Source organism: Sinocyclocheilus grahami, unplaced genomic scaffold, assembly GCF_001515645.1.
Source record: "Sinocyclocheilus grahami isolate Dianchi unplaced genomic scaffold, SAMN03320097.WGS_v1.1 scaffold440.1, whole genome shotgun sequence".
In the NCBI taxonomy this organism is placed as follows: domain Eukaryota; kingdom Metazoa; phylum Chordata; class Actinopteri; order Cypriniformes; family Cyprinidae; genus Sinocyclocheilus; species Sinocyclocheilus grahami.
The window spans coordinates 1,075,376-1,101,032 of NW_015505619.1; the positions used below are offsets into that span (position 1 = coordinate 1,075,376).

Sequence of the window (25,657 nt, forward strand, 5' to 3'; positions counted from 1 at the left end):
CCTTAAAAATATAGTAAAATGTCAAAAACCAACTTTTGAGGAAATTCATCAGGAAACATATCCTCAAAAATATAGTAGAAAACCAACTTCCAAGGACATTCATAAGGAAGGAGGAGGACCTCACAAATAGTGTTTGTAATGTAGTTTCTGTGATCTGTGCCTGTGTGTTTTTGCAACAGCAGCAGCAGCTCTGATGAAGTGGTGTGAAGTTTGAGGAAGTCAGTGACATGCGTGGGGTGTGTCCAAAACACTCACGTCAGGACTTCAGCTCACACTCTGACAGTTTGGATTCGTATGAATTAAACAAACACCGGATGACAGAGAGTGAAAGCCAGAGAAATCTGCACTGAACATCAGCTCATGCTCAGGTCTGTGACACATTTACATTTTCATATTTCAATTAGAGATTCTGACCGTTTCAAACCTTGAAGTCACAGTGTGTAGCATTAAAAAGGAAGTTCAGTGGATGCTGATGTGGTGCAAATATCATTAGATGTTTCCATTTTTCATTTGACTTTATTTTAATGGTGGTGTGGGCAGAAAGAGTCAGAAATATGAGGCATTGTCTGATATCAGGTGATGTGCATTTGTATGGATGTTGTGGGATGATTGTTGTTGTCAATCATGATTCATGAATATTGAGCTGATGCTGTAAAACATGACCACAATATTTAGCTGTTTGATTTAAACAAATTGTTTAGTAGTTTAATAGTAGAGCAATGCTCAGAATTAAAACGCAATGCATTTCCTTTAAAAAGAAACTTCAACATAACTTATTTCCTCTTCAAAACATTTTTTTTATCATGGCAAAGTGTGAATGTTCAACACCTTCAGAATTTCCAACACATACTGTAACATCTCTGAATCTGATACCACATGACAGGAAACCAAAGTTGTGGTAGATGGTTTTGATGCATTTAAGAGACATATAGTAGTTGATAGTCAATGTATAGTAGTCAACATTTTTTTGTAGAATTCTCTTAGCGAAGCTTAACCAAGCTTCATTTCACTTCCTATTTTCTTTTAGACACTGAAAAACGCTGTGAATGTTGTCATTATTTTAGCCTGTCACGTTTTCTGTCCTGTGACTCAGAGATCATACGGTAACACAGGAGTAAACTGGTTCACACATCAGACATGGAGCATGTCCAGGTAGGATGTTGCATTAGTTGATGTCTTGCATTAGACAAGTTGCATGTGCTGACGTGTGTTTGGTCATGAACGTCATGTGCTTTTACTACTGCTGTCTGTAATATGAGAATTTATGTATGAAATGTGACAGAATGCTATTTTAGAATTGATAAAAGCACTGAATGTTTTGAATTAAACTACATTTAAGCTGTTCCCAAGACAGTTATGCTTACAGTCAGATAAAGTTATATAATTAAATAAATTTTAAGTGATCAACAGACTCTAATACTAATAATAATAATCGAATGCAGGTTCTTGTTGTTGTTGTTATTGTTATTACTAATTTATTTACTTAACTTTTATTTGTTTTAAGACAAGCTTACTTTCAGACAGTGCTAGGATTTATATAATTCTTATAATAATTATTAATAATAATAACAACAAGAATAATAATAATGATTTATTATTTTATTTTTTTCATACATTTTTTGTTTTAACATCTTTAACAAAACTACATTTAAGCTGCTTTTAAGACATTTAAGCATAGTGTGAGATAGTTCTATATAATTATAATAGTAATAATAATAATTAATCCCACATTATTATTATTATATATTTTTTAATTTTATTTTAGAGTCTGCTGAGCATTAAAATGACTTTTAGTTTTACTTCATAACATTTCTTTGTTTTAAAAATATTCAAACTCCTATTTTTAAAAAATATTTCCAAGTGTAAATGTAAAAACAAAAACAAAAAAATTCACGGATTCTGTTCTCTGACTTTGATTACCATATATCAGGAAATGATTCATCCCTAGAATTCACAATTTTCATGTTCTCATAGTTTATTATTGAGTCATTCATTGATTTCCTTTGGCTGCGTAACGTTCCTGCCTGAACTTGAATGTATTATTTCTCCTCCATCTCACTACGCAGCTAAAAGTCTAAATAGCTAAATGACAGCCTATGTAGAGATGTCAGGTGACACCAGTACGTTATCATGGAAACCGCCTCCTCCCGGTCCACTGCAGATGCCCGCCGGTTCCATCGAGAATAAATGGACGGGGCCGGTGAAAATCCTCAAAGTGTGCTTCATCAGCAACAGCTCCAACCTGGGCAAGAACTTCAAACTGGTCAAATGTGAAAGTTCCTGGAATATCAGGGTGAGAAGATGAACGTGCATTGTTACACATTAATCATGACTGCAATATGAAGCATGTTATCAACACAACTTGCTGTTGTTATAATGAAAGATCACTTTGAGTTAAGATTTTTTGTATCGTTTTCATGATGAATGTTAAATAAAATCCAAATGTCATAATGGAGAAAATTATTTTCTTTCATTAGTAAGACGTTCCTTTCATGACAATGATAATTAAATTAAAGTAATGCAAAAAAGCTCTAAACATATAGTCTTAAATATGAAATAAATCCACTAATGTATAAATGTTTGATTTAAATGATGATTTCATTTTGCAGAGAATTATTCAGTCCATCCTGGACAGTGGACGACTCGGCCCCAACATCAAGTTCTCAGAATGCTACGGTCTGCTGCTCAAACACCTCAAATCAGACGAGGTTCACTGGCTGCACCCAAACCTCACCGTAGCAGAGGTGGAGCAGAAATATGAACAGCAGCACGTCGAGGCAGAGTGGAGGTGTGTGCGTGTCCCACATGGCAGAAATATTTTTAAAAAAAGTATTGCTAATTTTAAACTATATTGCAATAATGTATTTTCATTATGCTCATATTTCATCTTAAGTTTTGGCCATTTTTAATATATTTTCAGTCTAAATATATTAACACAACCGTTCAAAAGTTTGGAATCGGCAAAGAAGTCTCTTCTGCTCACTAAGTAAAATTTTACACAGTAAAAACAGTAAAATTGCAAAATGTTATTGCAATTTAAAAGAACTGTTTTCTATTTGAAAATATTCTAAAATCTAATTTATTTCTGTGATCAAAGCTGAATGTTCAGCATCATTCCTCCAGTCTTCAGTGTCACGTGATCCTTCAGAAATCATTCTAATATGCTGATTTGCTGCTCAAAAAACATTATTATCAGTGTTAAAAACAGTTGTGCTTCTTAATATGGATGAGGAAACTATATCCTACATCAGTGATAGTGTATATCGTTTATAATATATATTTTTTAATGCATTTTGCATTATCCCAAATTCATTTTAATTCTTGCCACTTCAAGTACATTTTGTAATATACTTTGGCATTTGAAGGTAAAAATTAAATTTATATTTAAAGGGATAATTTACCCCCAAATTTAAATTCTGTCATCATTTACTTACCCTGAAGTTTTTCCAATCCTGTATGAGTTTCTTTATTCTGTTGAGATCAAAAGAAGATATTTTGAACAATGTTGGTAACTAAAAAGTTGACATATCACATTCACATTCAAATATAGTTTGAATGTGATATCTTCAAAACGAAACCGAACATTTAACGGTAGCCGTAGTTTTTCAATGGCTACCGTTAAATGTTCGGTTTCGTTTTGAAGATATCACATTCAAACTATATTTGGCCCAGAAGAAATATTTTGCCCTATAGTTCATGGAGTTCTTCTTACAGTGCTGGAAATCAATTTTGTATAGGTTCCTAATCCTGTTTTTGTTCTGCCGTCATGATCAGATATGACTTGAGGATCCGTTACATTCCTCCTGATTTCCTGGAGAAGTTAAAGGATGACAAAACTACAATGCTCTACTTCTACCAGCAGGTCTGTACCTGTCACATAGGGAGTGTTTCTTCACATTTACCACTCCATATCCTGAAACGGCACACAGAAAAGTGAAGGAAACATGAGTCACGCCATTTGCACTGAGGCGTTGTGGATGTTTGATGTAGCGCTGAAGTGTTAATGGTGGTTTGCACATCTAAAAGGCGAATGAAGGTGTGTTATTACTGTCGTTACGCAGGTTCGCAGTGACTACATGCAACACAGCGCGAGGAGAGTTAGTGACGGGATGGCGCTGCAGTTGGGCTGTCTGGAGATTAGGTATATTTATACAGATGAACTGATAATAATAATAACATTTGTTTGTATAGCACCTTACAAGAAATGCAGCTCAAATTGCTTTATAATAAAAAAAAGCATTACAGAAAGCACCAAGTACTTCACATGAAGTAAAAATGACATTATTCACCCCAAAATAAAAATGTACTGAAAATTGACTTAAAGCCGTCCAAGCTGTAGATGAGTTTGTTTCTTCATCAGAACAGATTTGTGGAGAAATGTAGCATTACATCACTTGCTCACCAATGGATCCTCTGCAGTGAATGGGTGCCGTCGGGTCCAAACAGCTGATAAAAACATCACAATAATCCACAAGTTAAAAATGTCTTCATTGATTTTTTTTTCTTACAAACACACAGCTTTTGGCTTCACAAGATGTTAACTGATGGACTGGAGTGGTGTGGATTACTTGTTGATTATTGTGATGTTTTTATCAGCTGTTTGGACTCTCATTCTGACGGCACCCATTCACTGCAAGAGGATCCACTGGTGAGCAAGTGATGCAATGCAAAATTTCTTCAAATCTGTCGGTAAATCAAACTCATCTACATCTTAGATTTCTTTAAAAGGAAACCTAATTTATAATGATAGTAAAAGAAGATCAAATAGGTGGTACACATTAAATGCATGACAAAATTTTTTAATTCAAACCAAGTAGTAATAAAAGTCAACATAATATGTATGTACACAATACACAGAATGCTTAAAAAATTATTTTCAGATTACATGCTTTTAATTTTTCCTGTTCTGACAGGAGGTTTTATAAAGACATGAATGCCAGCGGCCTGGAGAAAAAATCAAACTTCGATCTGCTGGAGTAAGTACTTTGTATCGTGCTTTAGATAGATTTACTCAAGAATATACACAATGCATTGATGGCATTTCTGCTCCTTTCAGGAAAGATGTTGGTCTGGATTTGTTCTTTCCTCAAGAATTAATCGACAGTATGAAGGTGAAAACATTTTCTTGACCTCTTTGAGAATAAAGCAGCATAGCAATCCAATACACGCTAACAGCTTTTGTAATTTATGATTAATAATGATGAAATATTGTTCATATATGTCTGGTGTGAAACAGCCGAAGCAGCTGCGGAAACTGATCCAGCAAACATTCCAGCAGTTTGCGCTGCTGAAGGAAGAGCAGTGCATCATCAAGTTCTTTGAGACATTATCTGTCTTTTCCAGTTTTGATGAAGAGGTTTTTTCTTGTGAGCTGGTGGTAAGATCCCATCATGGTGTTTTTAAGTTACAGCCATGTTAAAGCAGTAGTTGACCCAAAAATTAAAAGTTGCTGAAAATTTACCTTCAGACCATCAAAGATGTAGATGAGTTTGTTTCTTCAGATTTGAAGGAAGTTAAGGATCACTTGCTCACCAGTGGATGCTCTGCAGTGAATGGGTGCCGTCAGAATGAGAGTCCAAACAGCTGATAAAAACATCACAATAATCCACAAGTAATCCACTCCAGTCCATCAATTATCATCTGGTGAAATGCAAAGCTGCGTGTTTGCAAGAAACAAATACATAATAGCTTTTTCCAGCAAAGAAGTCATCTCGTCTGAATCAGGAGAGAAATCTGCACAGATCAAGCACCATTTACAAGTCAAAACAGTTTATATGTGGGTGGATTTTGATGTGAGAGACAACAGTGAATGGACTTTTTCCACTGCAGGAAACATTGTTATGGATTATGGACACATATTTTGGCTGGAAGTGATGATTTAAAGAAAAAATGCCTTAATTATGTCTGCACCAATGGCCGACATATAGCACCGTTGCGCTACGGGCGTCCTGTGTTTGAATCCCGGCTTGAGGACCTTTCCTGATCCTGCCCCCCTCTCTCTCCCACTTTGCTTCCTGTCATCTCTATACTGTACTATAATTATTAAAAAAAGGCAAAAAAATGCCTTAATTATGAATTTGTTTCTTAAACATGCAGGTTTTTGCTTTATAAGATGTTAACTGATGGACTGAGGTCGTGTGGATTATTGTGATGTTTTTAGCTGTTTTTGACGGCACCCATTCACATATTTTCAGCAAATTTGTCATTTTGGAACTTTGAACTATTCCTTCAGTGATGTGTGTCGTTTAATCTCTGAAGTAGTTGTGGTTGGACAGATAAATTCAGTGGCCCCAAAATGTCTTTAGACACTGTGGGCATGTATACAATCGTGTGAAAGCCACTGCATTACATAAGAGTTTTAAAGCAACTGTCATTAGCAATTAAATCCTGCAAAAACTTTTCCAGTGACTATGAAGTCCAAGTTCAGTACTTTTCATCTTCATTTTCAGTACTATATCTGTTTATTTTCCATCATACTGTATAAAACCCAACAAACATCTTTTATAAAGTGTTTTACTTGAAATTCCTTCCTGTGTTATCTTTCTGCAGCACAGATAGCATGTTGCTTTGCTATTTTGTTATCTAATGCGTGACATTGATATGAATGTGTGTAGATGATGAAGATGTTCATCAAGCAGCAGTTGTTGTGTAAAAGCTGCAGTTGTTGCTCAGTGTAACAGTTTATTCTTCTGTAGCAAGGATGGAGCATCTCTGTGGATCTGGTCATCGGGCCCAAAGGTATTCGGCAGCGTACAGACAAAAGCTCTGTGGTAAGAAGATCCCCTCACATACATCCATCCCACCGCTTGACCTATTCTCTAAAACACAGCACTCAATAACCACTTCTGTTTTGTCAGTTAACCACAATGGAAAAATTTTGCATCTGCCAATAGTCGTTGGTGAGAAATCAATAGTGTTATTTTAGTATCATTGGGATACTAATACTATTGAGATACATTATAGTTTTTATTAATATTCATTTTCATTTTAATTTAATTGTTAGTATTTTTTATTTTCAGTGTTTTTAATATGTCTATATAGTGTTTATTCATTTTTATTCCAGTTTTAGTGTTGGTTATTTTAGTACATTAAGCGACAGTAAACTAAGATTGGGAGTGTTTTACATGAAAATACATTTTCTTCAAGAAAATATCTTTCCACATCAAAATTTCACATTTAATGTGTTATTGGCTGTTTCTTTGTAATTAATTGTGAAATTTACTAGCTATTTCTGAGTAAAAAACTTTTTCAACAACTATATTTGTTCAGTGTAGCTGAAACCAGTTATATTTGTATGTGTATGTGTGTGTGTGCATATGTATATATATATATATATATATACTTAAATATAATAACCCTGTTATGTGCTCATGTATATTAACATTTTTTTTTATTTATGTCCTCATTAGCCGGTCTGTCTAGCCACATTTGCACAAATTCGAAGTATTAAATGCACACCTCAGAATGACGGAAAGACGCTGCTACATATAGATATAGCAGGAGCTAAACAGGTAAATGGATCCACACGTCTTCTTGAAATTAATGCTTGATTGCTATATAACATTTAACCTTTTCTCATGAAGATCATAATGATGCATGTTAAAAGATTTGATCTTTCTGTTGTCATTTTCAGCCTTTGTCCATCAGCATAGCCTCTCTGGCCATCGCAGAGAACATGATGTATTTAATTGATGGTTACTGTCGTTTGGAGCACGGAAATGAGACAACTTTAATAGTACACAAAGGTGTGTGGGTTTTATTATTTTGTATTACTAGGTCATGAAACTAACATCATCATGTATCTTAAATTGAGATCCACTAATCCAATTAATTATCCACTAATGAAACCAGTTCAAGTACTTCCTCTGCCTAAATGGTTTTTGACTTGCCTAATAAGTGCTTGACCATTACTAGTGTAGAAACACAGTGTGCGCTGTGATTGCCACCATACTAATAACAAACTATTGCTTATGTTTACCAGACAGAGAATCTAGGATCTCTCTCCCTCTTTTACCCAGCAGGTGAGCACTGATGTTTATATATATATATATATATATATATATATATATACATATATATAATTTTTTAATTTAATAAGTTAAGGTGTAATTTATTCCTGTGACCAAAACTGATTTTTCAGCATCATTACTCCAGGCTTCAGTGTCACATGATCCTTCAGAAATCATTCTAATATGCTGATTTAATGAAAAAATTATGTATTTACGTAATTTTAATATGTTAAAATTATATATAAAAGTTATAATTTTTGTATTTTATTTTTTTAATATAATTATATATATCATTTTTAATAAATATTATAAATGATTATAACTTATACACACACATATATACATATATGATAATTAAGACGGTTCTGTCTTATTGACCCTGTCTGATCTTATATTGCAAAACAGTATGGAAAACACCAGATCTGACAGGGAAAGCAAAAGTATGTAAAGCTAAATATAATATTGCAAAAATACTGCCTATAATATGCACATTTTTTATAAAAGATAGCTTAATCAATATAATGTTATTCCACTGTGTGTTTTCCCCCACAGATTCAGATATTTATGCAGAGATACCAGAAGATACACCAGTTCCGAGTAAGAACCAAATAATATTTTAAGAGACAGATTAATTGTCGTTTATCAATTTATTTGACATTTTGATCTCAAACACTTGTTTTCCAGCATGTAAATTCAGCATCTTACGAAACGACGTTGTACTCGGCCGGATTCTGGGTGAAGGTTTCTTTGGTGAGGTGCATGATGGGATCTATAAAAGCAAGGTTAGTGCATCAGTCACACACCTACAGGCCCAAATATTCAGCGAAACAGATCACAAGGATTTAGTAGAAATCACTAGAAACTTATTCAAGCTCAGCTTTCAGGACAGAAACCTCATGAATCTTGTGTCTTCCTCCAGACAGGAGAGCGAGTGAATGTGGCTGTGAAGACATGCAAGGACTGCTCAGCTGATGTGAAGGAGAAGTTCATGAGTGAAGCTTGTAAGATGTTTCAATCTTCCACCTGTAGAATCCAATACATGCCTGAATAGAATGATCAAAATCGTTGTTTTCATGCAGTGATCATGAAGAAACTGGACCATCTGCACATTGTGAGACTTGTAGGAATTATCGAGGAAGATCCCGTGTGGATTGTCATGGAGCTTTACCAGTATGGAGAGGTGAGATTCATTCATTTGAATGATTTCAAGCTTGTCTAGGTTTGTTCATATCCAAGAAAATTGGTAGCAATGAAAATCAGACAAAACTACTGAAGAATTAAGAATAGTTTTTTTTTTTTTGCCTGTTAAAGGACTCACCCTCAGGCAATCCCAGATGTAGATGAGTTTGTTTCTTCATCAGATTTGGAGAAATGTATTGCATCACTTGCTCACCAATGGATGCTCTGCAGTGAATGGGTGCCGTCAGAATGAGAGTCCAAACAGCTGATAAAAACATCACAATAATCCACAAGTAATCCACTCCAGTCCATCAATTAACATCTTGTGAAGCAAAATGCTGCATGTTTGTAACAAGCAGAACCATCATTAAGGTTTTTAACTTCAAGCAGCCACTTTCGACTAATGTATTAGTCTGTAATCTATAATAGACTGAAAGTCCATCCCCTGTTGTCCTCTCACATCAAAATTAACCCACATATTTGCTTTGATCTGTTTTTGCATATAAACAACGCTTGACCTATGCACGTTTCTCTCTTGATTCAGACCAGATTACCTTTTTACTAAAGAAAGCAATATTATGGATAGAGGACTAGTATTTTAGACTGAAGCATCAGTTTAAAGTTAAATTAACTAATGATGGATTTATTTCTTACAAAAATGCAGCTTTTAGCTTGTGGATTATCGTGATGTTTTTATCAGCTGCTTGGGACTCTCATTCTGACGGCACCCATTCACTGCAGCGGATCCATTGCTGAGCAAGTGATGCAATGCTACATTTCTCCAAACCTGATGAAGACACAAACTCTACATCTTGGATGGCCCGAGGGTGAGTACATTATTAGCTAATTATAATTTTTAGATGAACTATTCCTTCAACAATCACTCTTGCCTATGTCACAATAAGGGGTAAATCCGACTCATATTAGTACATTATGCAATATTGTTAATCAGACTTTATTATCATCCTGGTTTCTCTGTTTTTCTTCAGCTAGGAAATTACCTGTTGGAGAACAAGCACAAATTAACCACTGTCACACTGATCCTGTACAGTCTTCAGATCAGTAAAGCTCTTGCTTACCTAGAGGGCATTAACATGGTGCACAGGTACATCAGTTCACCTTGTGACCAACAGTTTATGCAATTACTGTGAATAATCAATACCTGTTTGGTTTGAAATTTTAAGGATTTGGTCTGGTTTGGTTATAGCAGACAGGCTGCTTATAAACATCTCTTCCTCTTGACTCTTCACTTACTTTAACTTCGTCTCAGGTTCAGAAGAGTGTCAGACACTCTTGTGGGTAAAAGTTTAGCTGAAGCAGAAGGTAAAAAATCAAGGTCATAGGTAGAGAACATTATATGGGACATCCGCACAACCACTCATTTTGCATTGTACGTCTAGTGTTTCTTCATAAAAATTATAATCTGAATTATAAAGCATTTGACTCTAATTTTATTTGTTCACTAACAATGTGCAATAATGGACGTACATGATGACTGAAGAAATCTGTTGTTTTTCTGCAACGTCATGAGCATTTCCACTTCATCTTAGATTGTATGTTGTTTAATAGCATTTTAAATATTTTTGGATTAAAGTGGCTCATGCCTTTGTTTTGCAAATTTCGCAGCTAAAATGTTAGGCATACTAAATGCGTGTAATTTTTTTCACACTTTGGGGAAATGACACACACCATTAAATGTTCTGTTAATGAATGATTTTTACCTTGAGGTTTTATCTTTTTTTTGGAAAGTCGTCTCTTGTGCTCAGCAAGACTGCATTTTATATGATAAAAAAATATAGTAAAAACTAAAAATTGTTAAATGTTATTACATTTCAAAATAAATGTTTTCTATGTGAATATATTGTCAAATATAATTTATTCCTGTGATGCAAATCTGCATTTTCAGCATCATTACTCCAGTCTTCAGTGTCACATGATCTTCAGAAATCATTCTAATATGCTGCTTTGCTGCTTGAGAAATATTTCTTATTGTCAATGCTGAAAAAAATTGTGCTGTCAAATATTTTTAAGGAGACCCTGATTTTTTTTCAGGATTTCTTTGATAGAAAGTTAGGACGTCATTTATTTGAAAAAGAAATCTTGTATCACATTATACACATCTTTGTTGAATAAAATTATTAATTTAATATCTTATTGACCCCAAAATATACACACACATGCTGTATATTAAATTTAGGACATACGATTATAAATTGCCCTCCTACAACATACATGCATTCAAAGTTCAACTGCATTTGCTTGTTGGTGTCTTCACATCTCCTTTTTGATAATCATCTGTATCTCATGCCTGTGGTTGTACAGAATCTATTTTAGTGGTGCATAATCAAGTTATTCAATTCAATGTTTTTCCATCAGGGACATTGCTGTGAGAAACGTGCTGGTTGCCAAACCAGACTGTGTGAAGCTGGGAGACTTCGGCTTGTCCCGATACATAGAAGAGGAGGAGTATTACAAAGGCAAGACTAAGACTGACTAGTCTGCTTAAACTTATGCAGTTTGAGTCTAATATTTCACTCTCTTTTCTTATGCCTAATGCTGTCAAATGACACTGTTTGTTTTCTCTCTGAAGCCTCCGTGAGTCGATTACCTATTAAATGGATGGCGCCGGAGTCCATCAACTTCAGACGCTTTACCTCGGCGAGTGACGTCTGGATGTTTGGTTAGTGACTTTGAAGCATGACGTGAGATCAATGCGTTTAAACATGCATGACGCATTATGTCACTTGCACAAAGCGTAATGCAGTCTTTTCAAAGCTCAATCACTGTTCGGATCACATTAGGCAACAGATCAACCTAATCGTGAGGATTTTTCAAGCCGTCATCATGATGTGAATTCTTATTTCCTGTTATCAGTCTTGTTGATTCAAAGCCGGTTCCTGTGAAGAGCCACATCTTTCCCAATGCCATGCATCTTGAAGATTTGCAATGCATTTCTGAAGCAGTTTATGGTTTCTGATTCTTGGCGGTTTCCTGTGCTTCTCCTTTCAGCTGTGTGCATGTGGGAGATCATGAGTGGAAGCCAGCAGCCGTTCTTCTGGCTGGAGAACAAGGATGTGATAAACCAGCTGGAGCAGGGCGTCCGTCTGCCCAAACCCGAGCGGTGCCCACCGACCCTCTACTCCCTCATGACCCGCTGCTGGGCCTACAGCCCCGTCGAGAGACCCAGCTTCGCAGAGCTTGTGTGCAAGCTGAGGTACATCACTGCTGCCCTAGTCATCAAAGATGTAAAGGGTCGTCAGTTTGAACCATTAAACGAGTCACAAGTATGCATTTCAGAGCTCAAAGCAGACCCAAAATAGAGCTTTTATTAAAAATAAGCTGTTAAAACTGCTTATTCTGTTTTTTTCACAAATTACCCACAGTACGCATCAACGGTACCTATTGACTCATCAGAAACTTATCACTAAATGCTAGTGCTGTCAAACGATTAATCGCAATTAATTGCATCTAAAATAAACGTTTTTGTTTATATAATATATGTATGTGTACTGTGTATATAATTATATTATGTATATAAAAATACACACACATACAGTATATATTTTGAAAATATTTACATGTATATATTTATATTCTTATATTTTATATTATATATAAATATATTTAAGATATAAACATAACATATTTTTCTTAAATATGCATGCGTGTGTTTATATTTGTATATATATTTAATAAATATACACAGTATACACACATATATTATGTAAACAAAAACTTTTATTTTGGATGCGATTAATCGTTTGACAGCACTACTAAAAACCAAATTATGATCTTGACTAATACTGTAATTGGACATTAAGTGGAAAAAATGAACATTAAAACTGGTAAATTTAAAATGTAAATGATAATCAAAAAACAATTTAAAAAATGTAAAAAATAATATAAATAAATAATATTAAAAAAATTAAACAGAAAATAAAAATGTAAATGTAGTAAAAAAAAAAAATGTAAATATAATAAAAACATAAAAAATAAATGTTAATAATAATAAATAACAATTCAGACTGACTAACAATGTAAGTGGATTTTGAGGGAAAGGTGAATATGAAAAATAAAATCAAAATGTAACAAATGAATATAAAAAAATTTAAAATGTAAAACAAATAATAAAATAAATATTAAAAAGGTAAAGATGTAAATAATACAAAAATATTTTAAAAATAAAATAAACATATACATAATAATAACAACAATAATAAATACAAACTGGCTAACACTGTAAGTGGACATTGTGGGAAAGATTAATATTTAAAAATAATAAATTAAAATTAAAATGTAAATCATAAAAATAAGAATCATTTTAAATATATAATAAAACTACAATCAATATAAATAAATATAAAATATATAAATAATAATGCAAAATTCAAATCAATCATAAAAATTAATAATAAAAAAAAATCTAATAAATATTACAAAATAAAAATGTAAAGAATACAAAAAAACATTTTAAAAAATAACAATAAAAAAAATACAAACTGTAACATGAAATGTTTCTATTTGCTTCCCACAGTGATGTTCATAAAATGGAGAAGGAAGTGAAGGTGGAGGAGCTGCGAGCCAGAACTCGCTCCATAAATATAACCCCGTTTACTGATGCTCCACCGAAGGTGTCTGTCTTTTCACTGTGTTTTTCTCACGCTGTTATTCTCGTTCTGTGTATCACACTCACTCCTTTTCTGTTCATCTTCATTCTTGTTTTGTGAAAAGCCATCAAGAATGAAACCATCAGGTTTCAGTACTCTCAATCCACGTCTACATCTCCAGGTGATTTTTCCTCCTATTAATTCTGTAGTTGTTTTAATTGCACAAAATGCAGCTTCTTTGTAGTGATAAGTAGATCAACTAATATGAACTTTTCTCATCAAATTTTCCCAAGATTAAACAAGTTGATATTTAAATGAAACTTCTATTATGTCTCCTGAGCAATGAAAGAGAAACCTCTGAGCAATATGTTTTACTCGGTGGGTGATGCTTTTAAAATTGGTAGACCGTAACTGTAAACTAGATAGGAGCTTCATGTTGGTCACGTCTATCTAGGTCAAGTCACACCATTTCCAGCAGCTGTGGTTTCGGCCTGCTTTTCTGCATTTGCACTCAACACCGCCATGTTATGCATGTCACTGTGTGAATATGTTTTAGCATGTGGTTTAGTTGTGTCTGTCTGTGTGTTCTTGCTTGCACGCCCAACTTTCCAGCTGCCCGAGTCTCTGCGCTTTAGTTCGCCAGCCCTCGCCAGCCCGCCAGACTGGCGCCCTGTGCTTGTGTCCGGCTGCACGCTGACCCTGCCGCCGTCCCCTCGCCGTGGCAGTATGGTAAGAGCGCCACCTGCCTACAGTACTGCAAACACGCTCCTGTGTGTTTAAAGGAGTAGTTCACCCAAAAATGTCAATTTGCTGACAGTTTACTCACCCTTAAGGCATCCGAGATGTAGATGAGTTTTTTTCTTTCTAATGAACAGGTAATGCTACATCACTTGCTTACCAGTGGATCCTTTGCAGTGAATGGGTGCCGTCATAATTTGTTTCTTACAAACACACAGCTTTTGGTTTCACAAGATGTTAACTGATGGACTGGAGTGGTGTGGATTACTTGTGGATTATTGTGATGTTTGTATCATCTGTTTGGACTCTCATTCTGACGGCACCCATTCACTGCAGAGGATCTGTTGGTGAGCAAGTGATGCAATGCTACATTTCTCCAAATCTGTTTCCATGAAGAAACAAAATCATCTACATCTTGGATGGGTGAGGGTGAGTAAATTTTCAGCAAATTTACATTTTTGGGTGAACTACTCCTTGAAATAAGTCTTTAAAATGCCAATGAAACATGCATTGCACTCACAGACTAAACACTGTCCAAAAATACCTAATGAGCTTTCTTTCCTATGTTAATGTATTTCTTGTTGAAACAAGAAGTTCAGGTGGGTACATATTAAAGGGCTCTTTTTTTTTTTAAGTAGCAAAGTGCCATTAGTTTAAATCACATTCTGTCAAAACCACCAACGACAGCTTGTGCACAGACGAAAAAAGACTCTTTCGCAATGAATGAATTTTAGCCACTTCCTTTGCAACCTATTCATGGCTTCTTTCCTTTCGAGAAAGGAAATTATAAAGTATGAATGTTACTACAACAAAGGACGCACAGATGAACCATGATTTGCTACCTGCTATAATTCAGGGAGAGGGACATTCTGATTCACTACATTTGCATTTATATTTATGTATTTGGCAAAGGTTTCTTATCAAATTGCATTCGAGGTATATCAGTTACATTCCCTGGGAATCGAACCCATGGCCTTGACGTTGCTAGCACCATGAACTAGTGTTTGAGCTACAGGTTATTGACAAAATTTGGTGTAGTGCAAGACAGTGGTATTTTAGTATTATTTAGTATTTTAGCCTTTATTAATATTTAAAATTAGCTGTTTATATTTTTTGTAATTTTAGATTTAGTTAAGTTTGAGTCATTTTGTTAATATTTTTATTATATTTCTATTTAGCCTAAATGTGTATACATTTTAGTAATTTTAGTGCTTCAACTAAAATTTGATGCATTGACCTGAGTTTTTTTCAATTATTTATATACTATTATAGTATCTATTAATATTTTGAATCACCTTTTTAGGGGCCGAGCACCGATGGTGCGAGGACCCTATTGTAATTGCTCAGTTTGTTCTTCTTCTCCATAATGAATCGCATTTTTGAGGGCCTAAACATGCTCGAAAATTTACGTCTGATATGGGTCTCAGAAGTGGTTGTGGCAAAATAGCTCAAATAGTGCCACCTATAAAATTTCAACGAAGTTCCCCTGGAGCTGTTTTACATGCATGTATGAAAATTGGTAGACTCATGTAACACACCAATACCTACAAAAAAGTCCCCCGGTAAGAAGTCCGTTTTGTGCCAATTTTGCCGTTTTGCGTGGTGTTAAATGAACTCCTAGAGATTTAAACAGATCAACACCAAATTTGCTCAGTGTAATCTAAAGCCCTGTGTGACATTAAAGCTGCAGTCCGTAACTTTTGGCGCTCTAACAGTTAAAGGGTTAGTTCACCCAAAAATTCTGTCATTAATTACTCACCCTCGTGTTGTTCGAAACCCGTAAGACCTTCGTTCATCTTCGGAACACAATTTAAGATATTTTTGATGAAATATGAGGGCTCTCTGACCCTACCACCCAAGGTAACTACCACGTTCAAGGTCCAGAAAAGTACCAAGATGATCGACAAAGTAGACCTTGTGACATCAGTGGTTCAACTGTGAGTGTTTACTATTGTCACCGCCACACGCTCGCGTCATGGTACTGTCGTGAACGCGTGTCCACAAGTGACGCAGTAGAGACGAAAATGTGGAATAAAGTCGTTATTTTTGTTTTCTTTGCACAAAAAAAGTATTCTCGTAGCTTCGTAACTTTACAGTTGAACCACTGATGTCACAAGGTCTACTTTGTCGATCATCTTGGTACTTTTCTGGACCTTGAACGTGGTAGTTACCTTGCTGTCTATGGGAGGGTCAGAGAGCCCTCAGATTTCATCAAAAATATCTTAAATTGTGTTCCGAAGATGAACGAAGGTCTTACGGGTTTGGAACAACACGAGGGTGAGTAATTAATGACAGAATTTTTGGGTGAACTAACCCTTTAATAAACAGAACGGCGTCCATCTTGCGGAAGAACATTGTAGCTGGAGCAACTTCTCTCTGTTTATGTCTATGACGAATCACGCAGGTACTGGGCTACTCCGCAGCGGTACCTACCCGAACCAGTCTAAAATAGTCTGAATATAAACACTTATTATAGGTGTACCGTAGTGATTCAGGACAAGCCAAAAACACGGTTTGGAAAATGGATTCATGGTGTACTGTACTCGCTTATTATATAAATTTGGTAAATTTTGAACACAAAGTTATGGACTGCAGCTTTAAATTGCGAAGATCTTGAGTTTTCATTGAAGGAAGTGGCATGTTTTACTCTCTAACGAACTCCTCCTAGAGATTTAATGACATCAACATTATATTTGGTCAGTCTACTCTAAAGGCCTTTGCCATGTTAAATTGCAAAGATCTTGAGTATTCGTTAAAGGGTTAAGGGTTAAAGATGTTTCACCATGGAAAAGGAAGTTGTTGTAACTCAGCCATTCAATGTCTGATTTGCCCCAAACTTCACACGTTCAATAAGAGTCCTGGCCTGAACACATCTAAACTTTTCAGTTTTCATTTGAATTTTAGTTGAAGTTTAGTAACTTTGTTTAGCTTTAATTTATATTAATTTGAGTAATTTTACTTCTTAATTGATCATTGGTGCATTGATCTGTGTTATTTTAGTTTATTTATTTACTATTATAGTCTTTATTCATATTTTGAATTAGCTTTTATTTTTATATTTCCAGTTTTCATTTTAATTTTAGTTTAATAATTTTGTTACGTGCTTTTGTTATTAAAGGGGTCATATGATGCGATTTCATTTTTTCCTTTCTCTTTGGAGTGGTCACATTATTTCCTCGTTTGATTGCTTTCCTCATCCGCAGTACATGTCAGCGCATGTGTGTGTGTGTGTTTGTGAAGGAACGAGGTTTCCTGGAGCCCAACAGTAAGGAAGACGCTCAGCGGCTGTGGGAAATGGAGAGGCAGTGCGTGCAGGAAACTTTAAGGAGGCAGAAACAGGAAATGCTGGAGGACAACAAGTGGCTGGAGAAAGAAGAGAAGCTTCTGGTTAGTCATCAGTAGCATCTCTCGTTAAAACTGTGGCAATATGCAATCCTCACTGGGATCATTACAATGAGTTTAAGTTTAGAGTAACAAATAAAATGCATTTACTCAGCCGACTGGAGCTTGAAACGACTGTTATATAAAAATAGATTAAAGTTAACATAAAGTCCAAATTGATATTATTTACAGGCTGCTGATTATATTATGCATAATTAATCAGTGCAGAAGAAGACAATATTAGTCTTTCTAATCTTTGATCCAAAAGTAATGACTTGCTCCTCCACTGAAATGACTTTCCTTTTTGGCTGATTTTTCCTTTCCCTATGGATTTCTGTCTTATATTTGATCTTGTTCGTCTTGAAATATGTCACATTCTGAAAGTAAAATGGGTTTCATCATTTCATGTTGACTTTATGCTCATCCTTATGTTGCTCTGTTTCTCTTTCAGGATCCATTTGCCAATGACGACACAAAGGCTAAAGTGGTAAAATACTTCTATATATGAAATATTTCTATTTAAATAGAAGTCTCATTTTTATTATCTTGTCCCATCATGACTTTTGTCTTCCACTGTAATGCACTATAATTACACAACATTAACATCCTTTTCTCTTTTTTATGTTAGATGTCAGAAAATGAGCCAAGCCAAGGTCAGTTCATTTTAACACGCACAAAAATACCTAAAACTATATAAACAAAGATCGATAAACAGATTAAAGGAATATTTCACCCAAAATTACAATAGTTGACATTTACTTGCCTACGTCTATAAAACCTGTATGCTGTTATTTTTTAGCATTGATTAGTATTAGTATTATTTATGTACTATTATAGATTTAAATTTTTAATCTTTTACATTTTTTAGCTTTGAATTATTTTGTGCTTTTGTCATTTTTTTATTGCATTTTTTAATATTTATATTTTTTAAATTTGATTTATTATTTCTTTTATTTTTATAATTATTTTAAATATAATATATAATGTTTTTATTTATGCAGTTGTAGTATTTTAAATTAAACTTATTTTATTTCAGTTACTTGCCAAGACAACAATTTTCATTTTCATTTACGTTTTTAAAGTTGGTTTTTCCTCTCATATTGACATTTTATTTAATTTCAATTTTATTTCAGTTACCGAAAATTGTAGTTTTAGTTAACAATAACAACACTGGCATTGATGCACCTATTCCTTTACTCTTTCTTATTTCAGTCAGTAGCCATTGTTATCTTAATGATCACTTCCATATACCATCTTCAGCTGTCTTTTGACTTTGTTTCTCTCAGCTCCTTCCCAGGCTCCTCCGGAGAAGCCCCCGCGGGTGTCCGCTCAGGTAATTGTGGTTTTAATGCGGTTAGGGACGGGCTGAAGGCCAGCAGAGACTTCTGATCTCTTTTTGAAGCCGCTCAGTAAAGGTGTCAGCCGTCCTTTGGAAGTTTCCAGACGAGCAGATTGCAGCAATCAAAGCGGCGGTTTTACTGGGAGCTCTGTGACTAAAACCTGATGAGCTTTGGGCCTTGTGAGCTCACCTTGATAATGGCTCAGTAGAACGAGGATGAGGGAGGTTTTTTCTGAGATTCTCTCTCCACCAATCTTCAGACTTCAGCCTCTGTGAGCTGAAATGAAACTGATCTCCTGTCTCCGAGCTGCTGTATGCAGTGGCTAATAGTAGCTTTGGTCAGCAGCACCAAATGAGAGTAAAAATGGCTTTGGGGTATAAATAAAATTGAGAGACTGCTGAGTTAGTTTTTTTATTTTTAAAAGAAGTTCAACATGGTTCAGGGTTATTATAGTTTTTTTTTTTTTTACCTTTATTTAACCAGGAAGAAACTCACTGAGATTAAAAATCTCTTTTTCAAGAGTGTCCTGGCCAAGTTAGGCAGCAGTACAACCATACATACATACAGGTACAAAATATAGTAACATAAAACAACTGAAATAGCGAATCCTTTAAAATAAACCACAATCAATAACACATCAGGCAGAACATCTACAGCCAGATGTGACTGCCTCCAAGTCAGTTAACATCCTCTTAAAAGCGACCAATGAGACCAGCGTATTAATTTTCATAGATTTCTGTCATTTGTTCCATGAAGAGGGAGCAGCATACTTAAACGCCTTTTTTCCCAGCTCAGTTCTAACCTTTGGAACAGACTTGAAATATAAACATTAGAAATAAAATAAAAGTGAAATACTAAAAATTGTAAACTTATTTTGTTTCAGCTAGTTGCCAACATTTCTCATTTTCATTTAAGTTTAAGTTCTAAAAAAAATAAAAATAAAACTGAAATAAGTAATGAAATAATTTAAAATGTAATAAAAAAGCCCATAGCAGCTATAAATTATTTTATTTTTATAATAATAAAAAACAGCTTTTATTTCATGTCTGTTATAATTAAGGCCATTCAAATGCTAATAATACTCCTAAAAGTTGAGATTATCTTTGAATTATTGAAATTATCTATACATTTACAGCCTATAAAAAGGAGAATGGGCCAAAACATTTCATCTTGCACCAGTGTTGTTATCATTAATTAAAACTAAAACGTACATATTAAAAATGTGTTAATTAAAACACAGCTGAAATAAAATAAAATATAAATATTAGATAAAAAACTTGAACTTAAAAAACAAAAATGAGAAATGTTGTCTTGGCAACTAACTGAAATAAGTCTAAATTGAAGTAGTAAAATTACTAAAACTAAAAAAGCTAAATAGAAATATTTAATAATGATAAAACAAAATGACTAAATCGTTAACTATAAAATATAAAAATAAAAACTGCTAAAGCTCTGAAATCTGATTTCAGACCATGCACGTTCAGTTTAAGAAAATGTGTTAGTATTTTATTAATATTTATGTACTATTGTAGCTTTTAATTATAGCTTTAAATTTTATTTTTTACATTTTTTAAACACAACAAACTGACTAAAATGTTAACTAAAATTTAAATGAAAACTGAATGTATAGAAATAAAAGCTAATTCTATATATCAACAAAAACTAAGAAAATTATCTTAATACTGAACAGTGTTAGTATTTTATTAATATTTATGTACTATTGTAGCTTTTAATTATAGCTTTACAAAAAATTTACTAAAATTAAAATGAAAACTGAATGTATAGAAATAAAAGCTAATTCTATATATCAACAAAAACTAAGAAAATTATCTTAATACTGAAGCAACACTTACATGATTTAAATCACAAGACAAGAAAGATTCTCATTATGTGTGACCCTGGACCACAAAACCAGTCATAAGGTTCAATTTTTGTATATACATCATTTGAAAACTGAATAAATAAGCTTTGCTTTTCATTGATGTATGGTTTATGATAGGACAATATTTGGCCGAGATACAACTATTTGAAAATCTGGAATCTGAGGGTGCAAAAAAATGTATATACTGAGAAAATCACCTTTAAAGTTGTCCAGATGAAGTCCTTAGCAATGCATATTACTAATCAAAAATAAAGTTTTGATATATTTACGGTAGGAAATTTACAAAATATCTTCATGGAACATGATCTTTACTTAATATCCTAATGATTTTTGGCATAAAAGAAAAATCGATCATTTTGACCCATACAATGTTTTTTTGGCTATTGCTACAAATATACCCCAGCGACTTAACACTGCTTTTGTGCTCCACGGTCACATTTGTTCTAATAAAATCCATGCATCCAATGCATGCAAATCCAACATTAATGCAATGATTTGCTGCATGTATTAGCACTGACTGTTCTGTCCATCATAGCCGGCGCCGACAGCAGAACTGGACCGCACGGATGACATGGTCTATCATAACGTGATGGAGATGGTGAAGGTCGTGATGCAGCTGAAGAACGATGTCAACACGTTACCAGCCTCAGAGTACATCACTGTGGTGAAGGTAGGATGACTTTGAACATTGTATTTCTTAATGCTTAATGTATGGAGTCGTGTTTCTGTGTTCAGTAAGGTCATTTTTGTCTTATTTGGCAGTTGGTAGGAATGACGTTGCGCAGTCTGATCCGCAGTGTGGACGACATCCTCCCGACTCTACATGAGTCCATCAGAATGGAGGTAAAGCATCGTGAAACTAAAGCTATTGTAAATTACTCAACTTGAGCTATATATTCTCAAAGCTTTTTTCCCAAAAATTAAAAAAGTGTAACTGTTACTTTTTATTTCAATTAGATTGTTAAATTGTAAGATTTTCTCATATCGTGAGATAAATGATGACAATCAAGGGCGTAGAATTTAGTAGGGACACTAGGGACATGTCTCACAATATCCAGAAATTACTAAATTGTCCCTAGCAATAATTACTAGTTAGCAGTATACTGGTTACCTCACCTGAATATGTTCGTATTTGTGTTGGAAATTTGAATATTTTATTTGTAAACATAATACTTTTTACACTTATTTCAGTTAATTTCATAAAACTAGCGAGCTAAGCCAGTAGTAGTACTGACAGTGTTATGTAAACATGGCTGAAGGCGAAAAAAAACAAAACAGGAACAGACAAAATTATTCAATTGAGTGAGTCATTTACTCTGGAACCGCTCCGATTGATTCAAACTCCATTCACTTTTAAAAACCAGATCAGAAGAACCATTCATTTTAAAACCATTCATTAGAATCACTTCTAATGATTTTAAAAAGCACGTAGTGATGGGTGAAACAGAGCTTTTCGAAACTCCAAATCAGTTAAAAAACATTGCATCGCAGAATGATTGACTGTTTCAAAGCGCTCCAATTGGATCGCAGATAATTTGATTCAGATCGTGATTTCAAAGCACGTATTGCAAATCATTTGAATTAGATCGGGACTTCGGAGCGCTTATCGCGAGTCATTTGATTCAGATCGAGACTTCGGAGCGCTTATCGCGAGTCATTTGATTAAGATTGGGACTTCGGAGCGCTTATCGTGAGTCATTTGAATTAGATCGGGACTTCGGAGCGCTTAACGCGAGTCATTTGACTCAGATCGGGACTTCGGAGCGCTTATCACGAGTCATTTGATTCAGATCGGAACTTCGGAGCGCTTATCGCGAGTCATTTGATTCAGATCGGGACTTCGGAGCGCTTATCGCGAGTCTATTTGATTCAGATCGGAACTTCGGAGCGCTTATCGCGAATCATTTGATTGAGATCGGGACTTCGGAGCGCTTATCGCGAGTCATTTGATTAAGATTGGGACTTCGGAGCGCTTATCGCGAGGCATTTGATTCAGATCGGGACTTCGGAGCGCTTATCGCGAGTCATTTGATTCAGATCGGGACTTCGGAGTGCTTATCGTGAGTCATTTGATTAAGATCGGGACTTCGGAGCGCTTATCGCGAGTCATTTGATTCAGATCGGGACTTCGGAGTGCTTATCGTGAGTCATTTGATTAAGATCGGGACTTCGGAGCGCTTATCGCGAGTCATTTGATTCAGATCGGGACTTCGGAGCTTGAATTAGATTGGGAATATGGAGCACGTATGACAAATCATTTAATTTAGATCAGAACTTTGGAGCGGGTTCGTGAATCATTCAGGCTTCAAAGCCTGTATCGCGAATCATTTGATTCAGATCGGTACTTCGGAGCGTGTATCGCAAATCTTTTTTCTTTCTTTCTTTCTTTCTTTCTTAATGAAACAGTATGAAACATCAAACCATTAAAGCAGTACAGTTATAAAAACAAAACAAAGAAAAATAAAGTAAGTATACACAGATACAAATCCCTTAAGAAAATGAACCATGGTTTTATTATAGTAAAAGTGTGGTAGTGTAGATTACCACTTGTAGCCTATAACCCAATTTTTTTACTACAGATACCATGGTTAAACTATGGTAAGTGTAGCAAAACCATCATTACTTTGTGGTCACCATGGTAACCATTGTGCTTTTTTAAGTAAAACCATGGTTAATTTTTGTAAGGGATGTGTTACCAGGTTAACAAAAAAAGTAATACATTTACACATTAAGTGGACACATAGAATACAGTTTTTTAGGATGAACAGAGCTTTGGATATTTTCCATATACTTGTCCAGCTCAACTCTGAAAAAAAAAAGAGAGGCAGATTTTAGAGCCAGAGTCATATGTGAAATTTAGCTAGCAGAAAACACAAATTAATTATTATATTTTGATGTATTCTCTTTTGAGTATTTAAACAATCCAAAGAAAACATCTTAAAGGGGTCATATGATGCGATTTCAATTTTTCCTTTCTCTTTGGAGTGTTACAAGCTCTTGGTGCATAAAGAAGATCTGTAAAGTTGCAAAGACTAAAGTCTCAAATCCAAAGAGATATTCTTTATAAAAGTTAAGAGTTAGCCACGCCTACCTAAAACGGCTCATTTTAACACGCCCCCACATGTCTACCTCACTATGTGGGAAGATTTGCATAACGCCACCCAAATGTTCACGCAAAAAACGAAGGCGTAACCTTTATTCTCGCAGTGTAGAGTAGCACTACTGGATAGCTGGCCAATCACAGCACACCTCGCTTTTTCAGACCTATGAACTTTGAGCATTTCAAAAAGGCGGGGCATAGAGGAGAAACAATAATGTACAGTATGTGGAAAATAATGTGTTTTTAACCTTAAACCGCATAAACACATTTCATTACACCAAATACACAAAATAATGTTCTTTTTAGCAGCATCATATGACCCCTTTAAAATGCTGCTGTAATGTTGTTGGTTTTACATAATCAAAATTGTGTATTTATTGTCTGATGAATATGCTAACATAAAAAGCTCTGTTTATGAATTATGAGTTTGTTAGCTACCGTAGCTATAAATAAAGACTTTAGATGACATGAAACTGTGGTCAAAAGTTGATCATAAATGCGAAAATGATGTGTTGTCTGCTGTTATGTCCCCACCAATGTCAAAATCAAACCTATGCCCTAGATAATAATAAATAATAAATGATGAAATTTTAACTTTGAAATGCAAGAAAAACAGTTGTTTCCAAAACTAGAAAAGGTAAATTGCGAGTTTTTGTCTAAGAACTGTGACTGTTTTTCCTCGCAATTTACCTTTTTTATTTTTTTATTCCATGCCAGAAACTAGCTTGACTTTTTCCTCTCAATTGTGAGTTAACAACTTTTAAGAAAGAAAAAGTCAGAATTGTTAGATCGTTTGTTAACATCTCATAAATCTGACTTTTTTTCCCCTCAGAATTGCAAGATAAAAGAATTATGAGATAAAAACTCATAATTGCCTTTTTTTTTTTTTCTGGGATGGAAGAGAATCCATAATATTTCTATACATTAGAAAGTATAAAGTGTTGTTCTGGCTGCTCTCTGCTCGTCAGATTGAAGGAACTCAGAAGTTGCTGAATAAGGATCTGGCCGAGCTGATCAGTAAGATGCGTCTGGCTCAGCAGAACGCCGTCACGTCTCTGAAGGACGAGTGTAAGAAACAGATGCTGGCGGCCGCTCACACGCTGGCCATGGACTCCAAAAACCTGCTAGACGCTGTGGACCAGGCCCGAGTGCGGGCCAATGTGGCCAAACCCGCCACACCCTAGATCTGATCCCTGATTGGCCGTCAGACAGACGGTTTCATCCAATGAGAAAGCTGAAGGATGAATTGAACTGAAATGAACTGGTACAACTTGCTTTATTTATGCTTCTGGATGATAATGAAAGCAGTGCTTTCGACATTGAATGTTTGCAGATGTATTTTCACAAGTGTTTGCTTGTAATCGTTTTCATAGATGTTTATTCTCAGGAAAGTTTGTGGGAGGAAATAAATACAGTTTTGT

General features: G+C 34.8%; 1 protein-coding gene across 4 annotated transcripts; it reads left to right on the top strand.

The window, feature by feature from the left end:
* Positions 1-93: 93 nt before the first annotated feature.
* Positions 94-25,657, top strand: ptk2ba (protein tyrosine kinase 2 beta, a). 4 transcript variants are annotated; one of them, XM_016233907.1, is made up of 32 exons: positions 95-368; positions 1,065-1,152; positions 2,067-2,293; positions 2,610-2,788; positions 3,775-3,862; positions 4,062-4,141; positions 4,914-4,976; positions 5,057-5,111; positions 5,237-5,377; positions 6,696-6,770; positions 7,410-7,511; positions 7,634-7,745; positions 7,982-8,021; positions 8,415-8,449; positions 8,562-8,606; positions 8,694-8,791; positions 8,929-9,010; positions 9,089-9,189; positions 10,178-10,293; positions 11,565-11,665; positions 11,779-11,868; positions 12,198-12,402; positions 13,723-13,819; positions 13,920-13,976; positions 14,408-14,524; positions 17,774-17,920; positions 18,366-18,401; positions 18,543-18,567; positions 19,201-19,247; positions 21,672-21,806; positions 21,899-21,979; positions 25,205-25,657. In XM_016233907.1, exons 3-32 carry the CDS (start codon positions 2,087-2,089, stop codon positions 25,418-25,420), a joined length of 2,973 nt encoding a protein of 990 aa, XP_016089393.1. In that variant the 5' UTR covers positions 95-368; positions 1,065-1,152; positions 2,067-2,086; the 3' UTR covers positions 25,421-25,657. The 4 variants fall into 4 exon arrangements, with proteins under 4 accessions (XP_016089394.1, XP_016089393.1, XP_016089392.1 ...); XM_016233906.1 differs by having other exon boundaries at positions 1,094-1,152; XM_016233908.1 differs by lacking the exon at positions 18,366-18,401 and having other exon boundaries at positions 94-368; positions 1,094-1,152.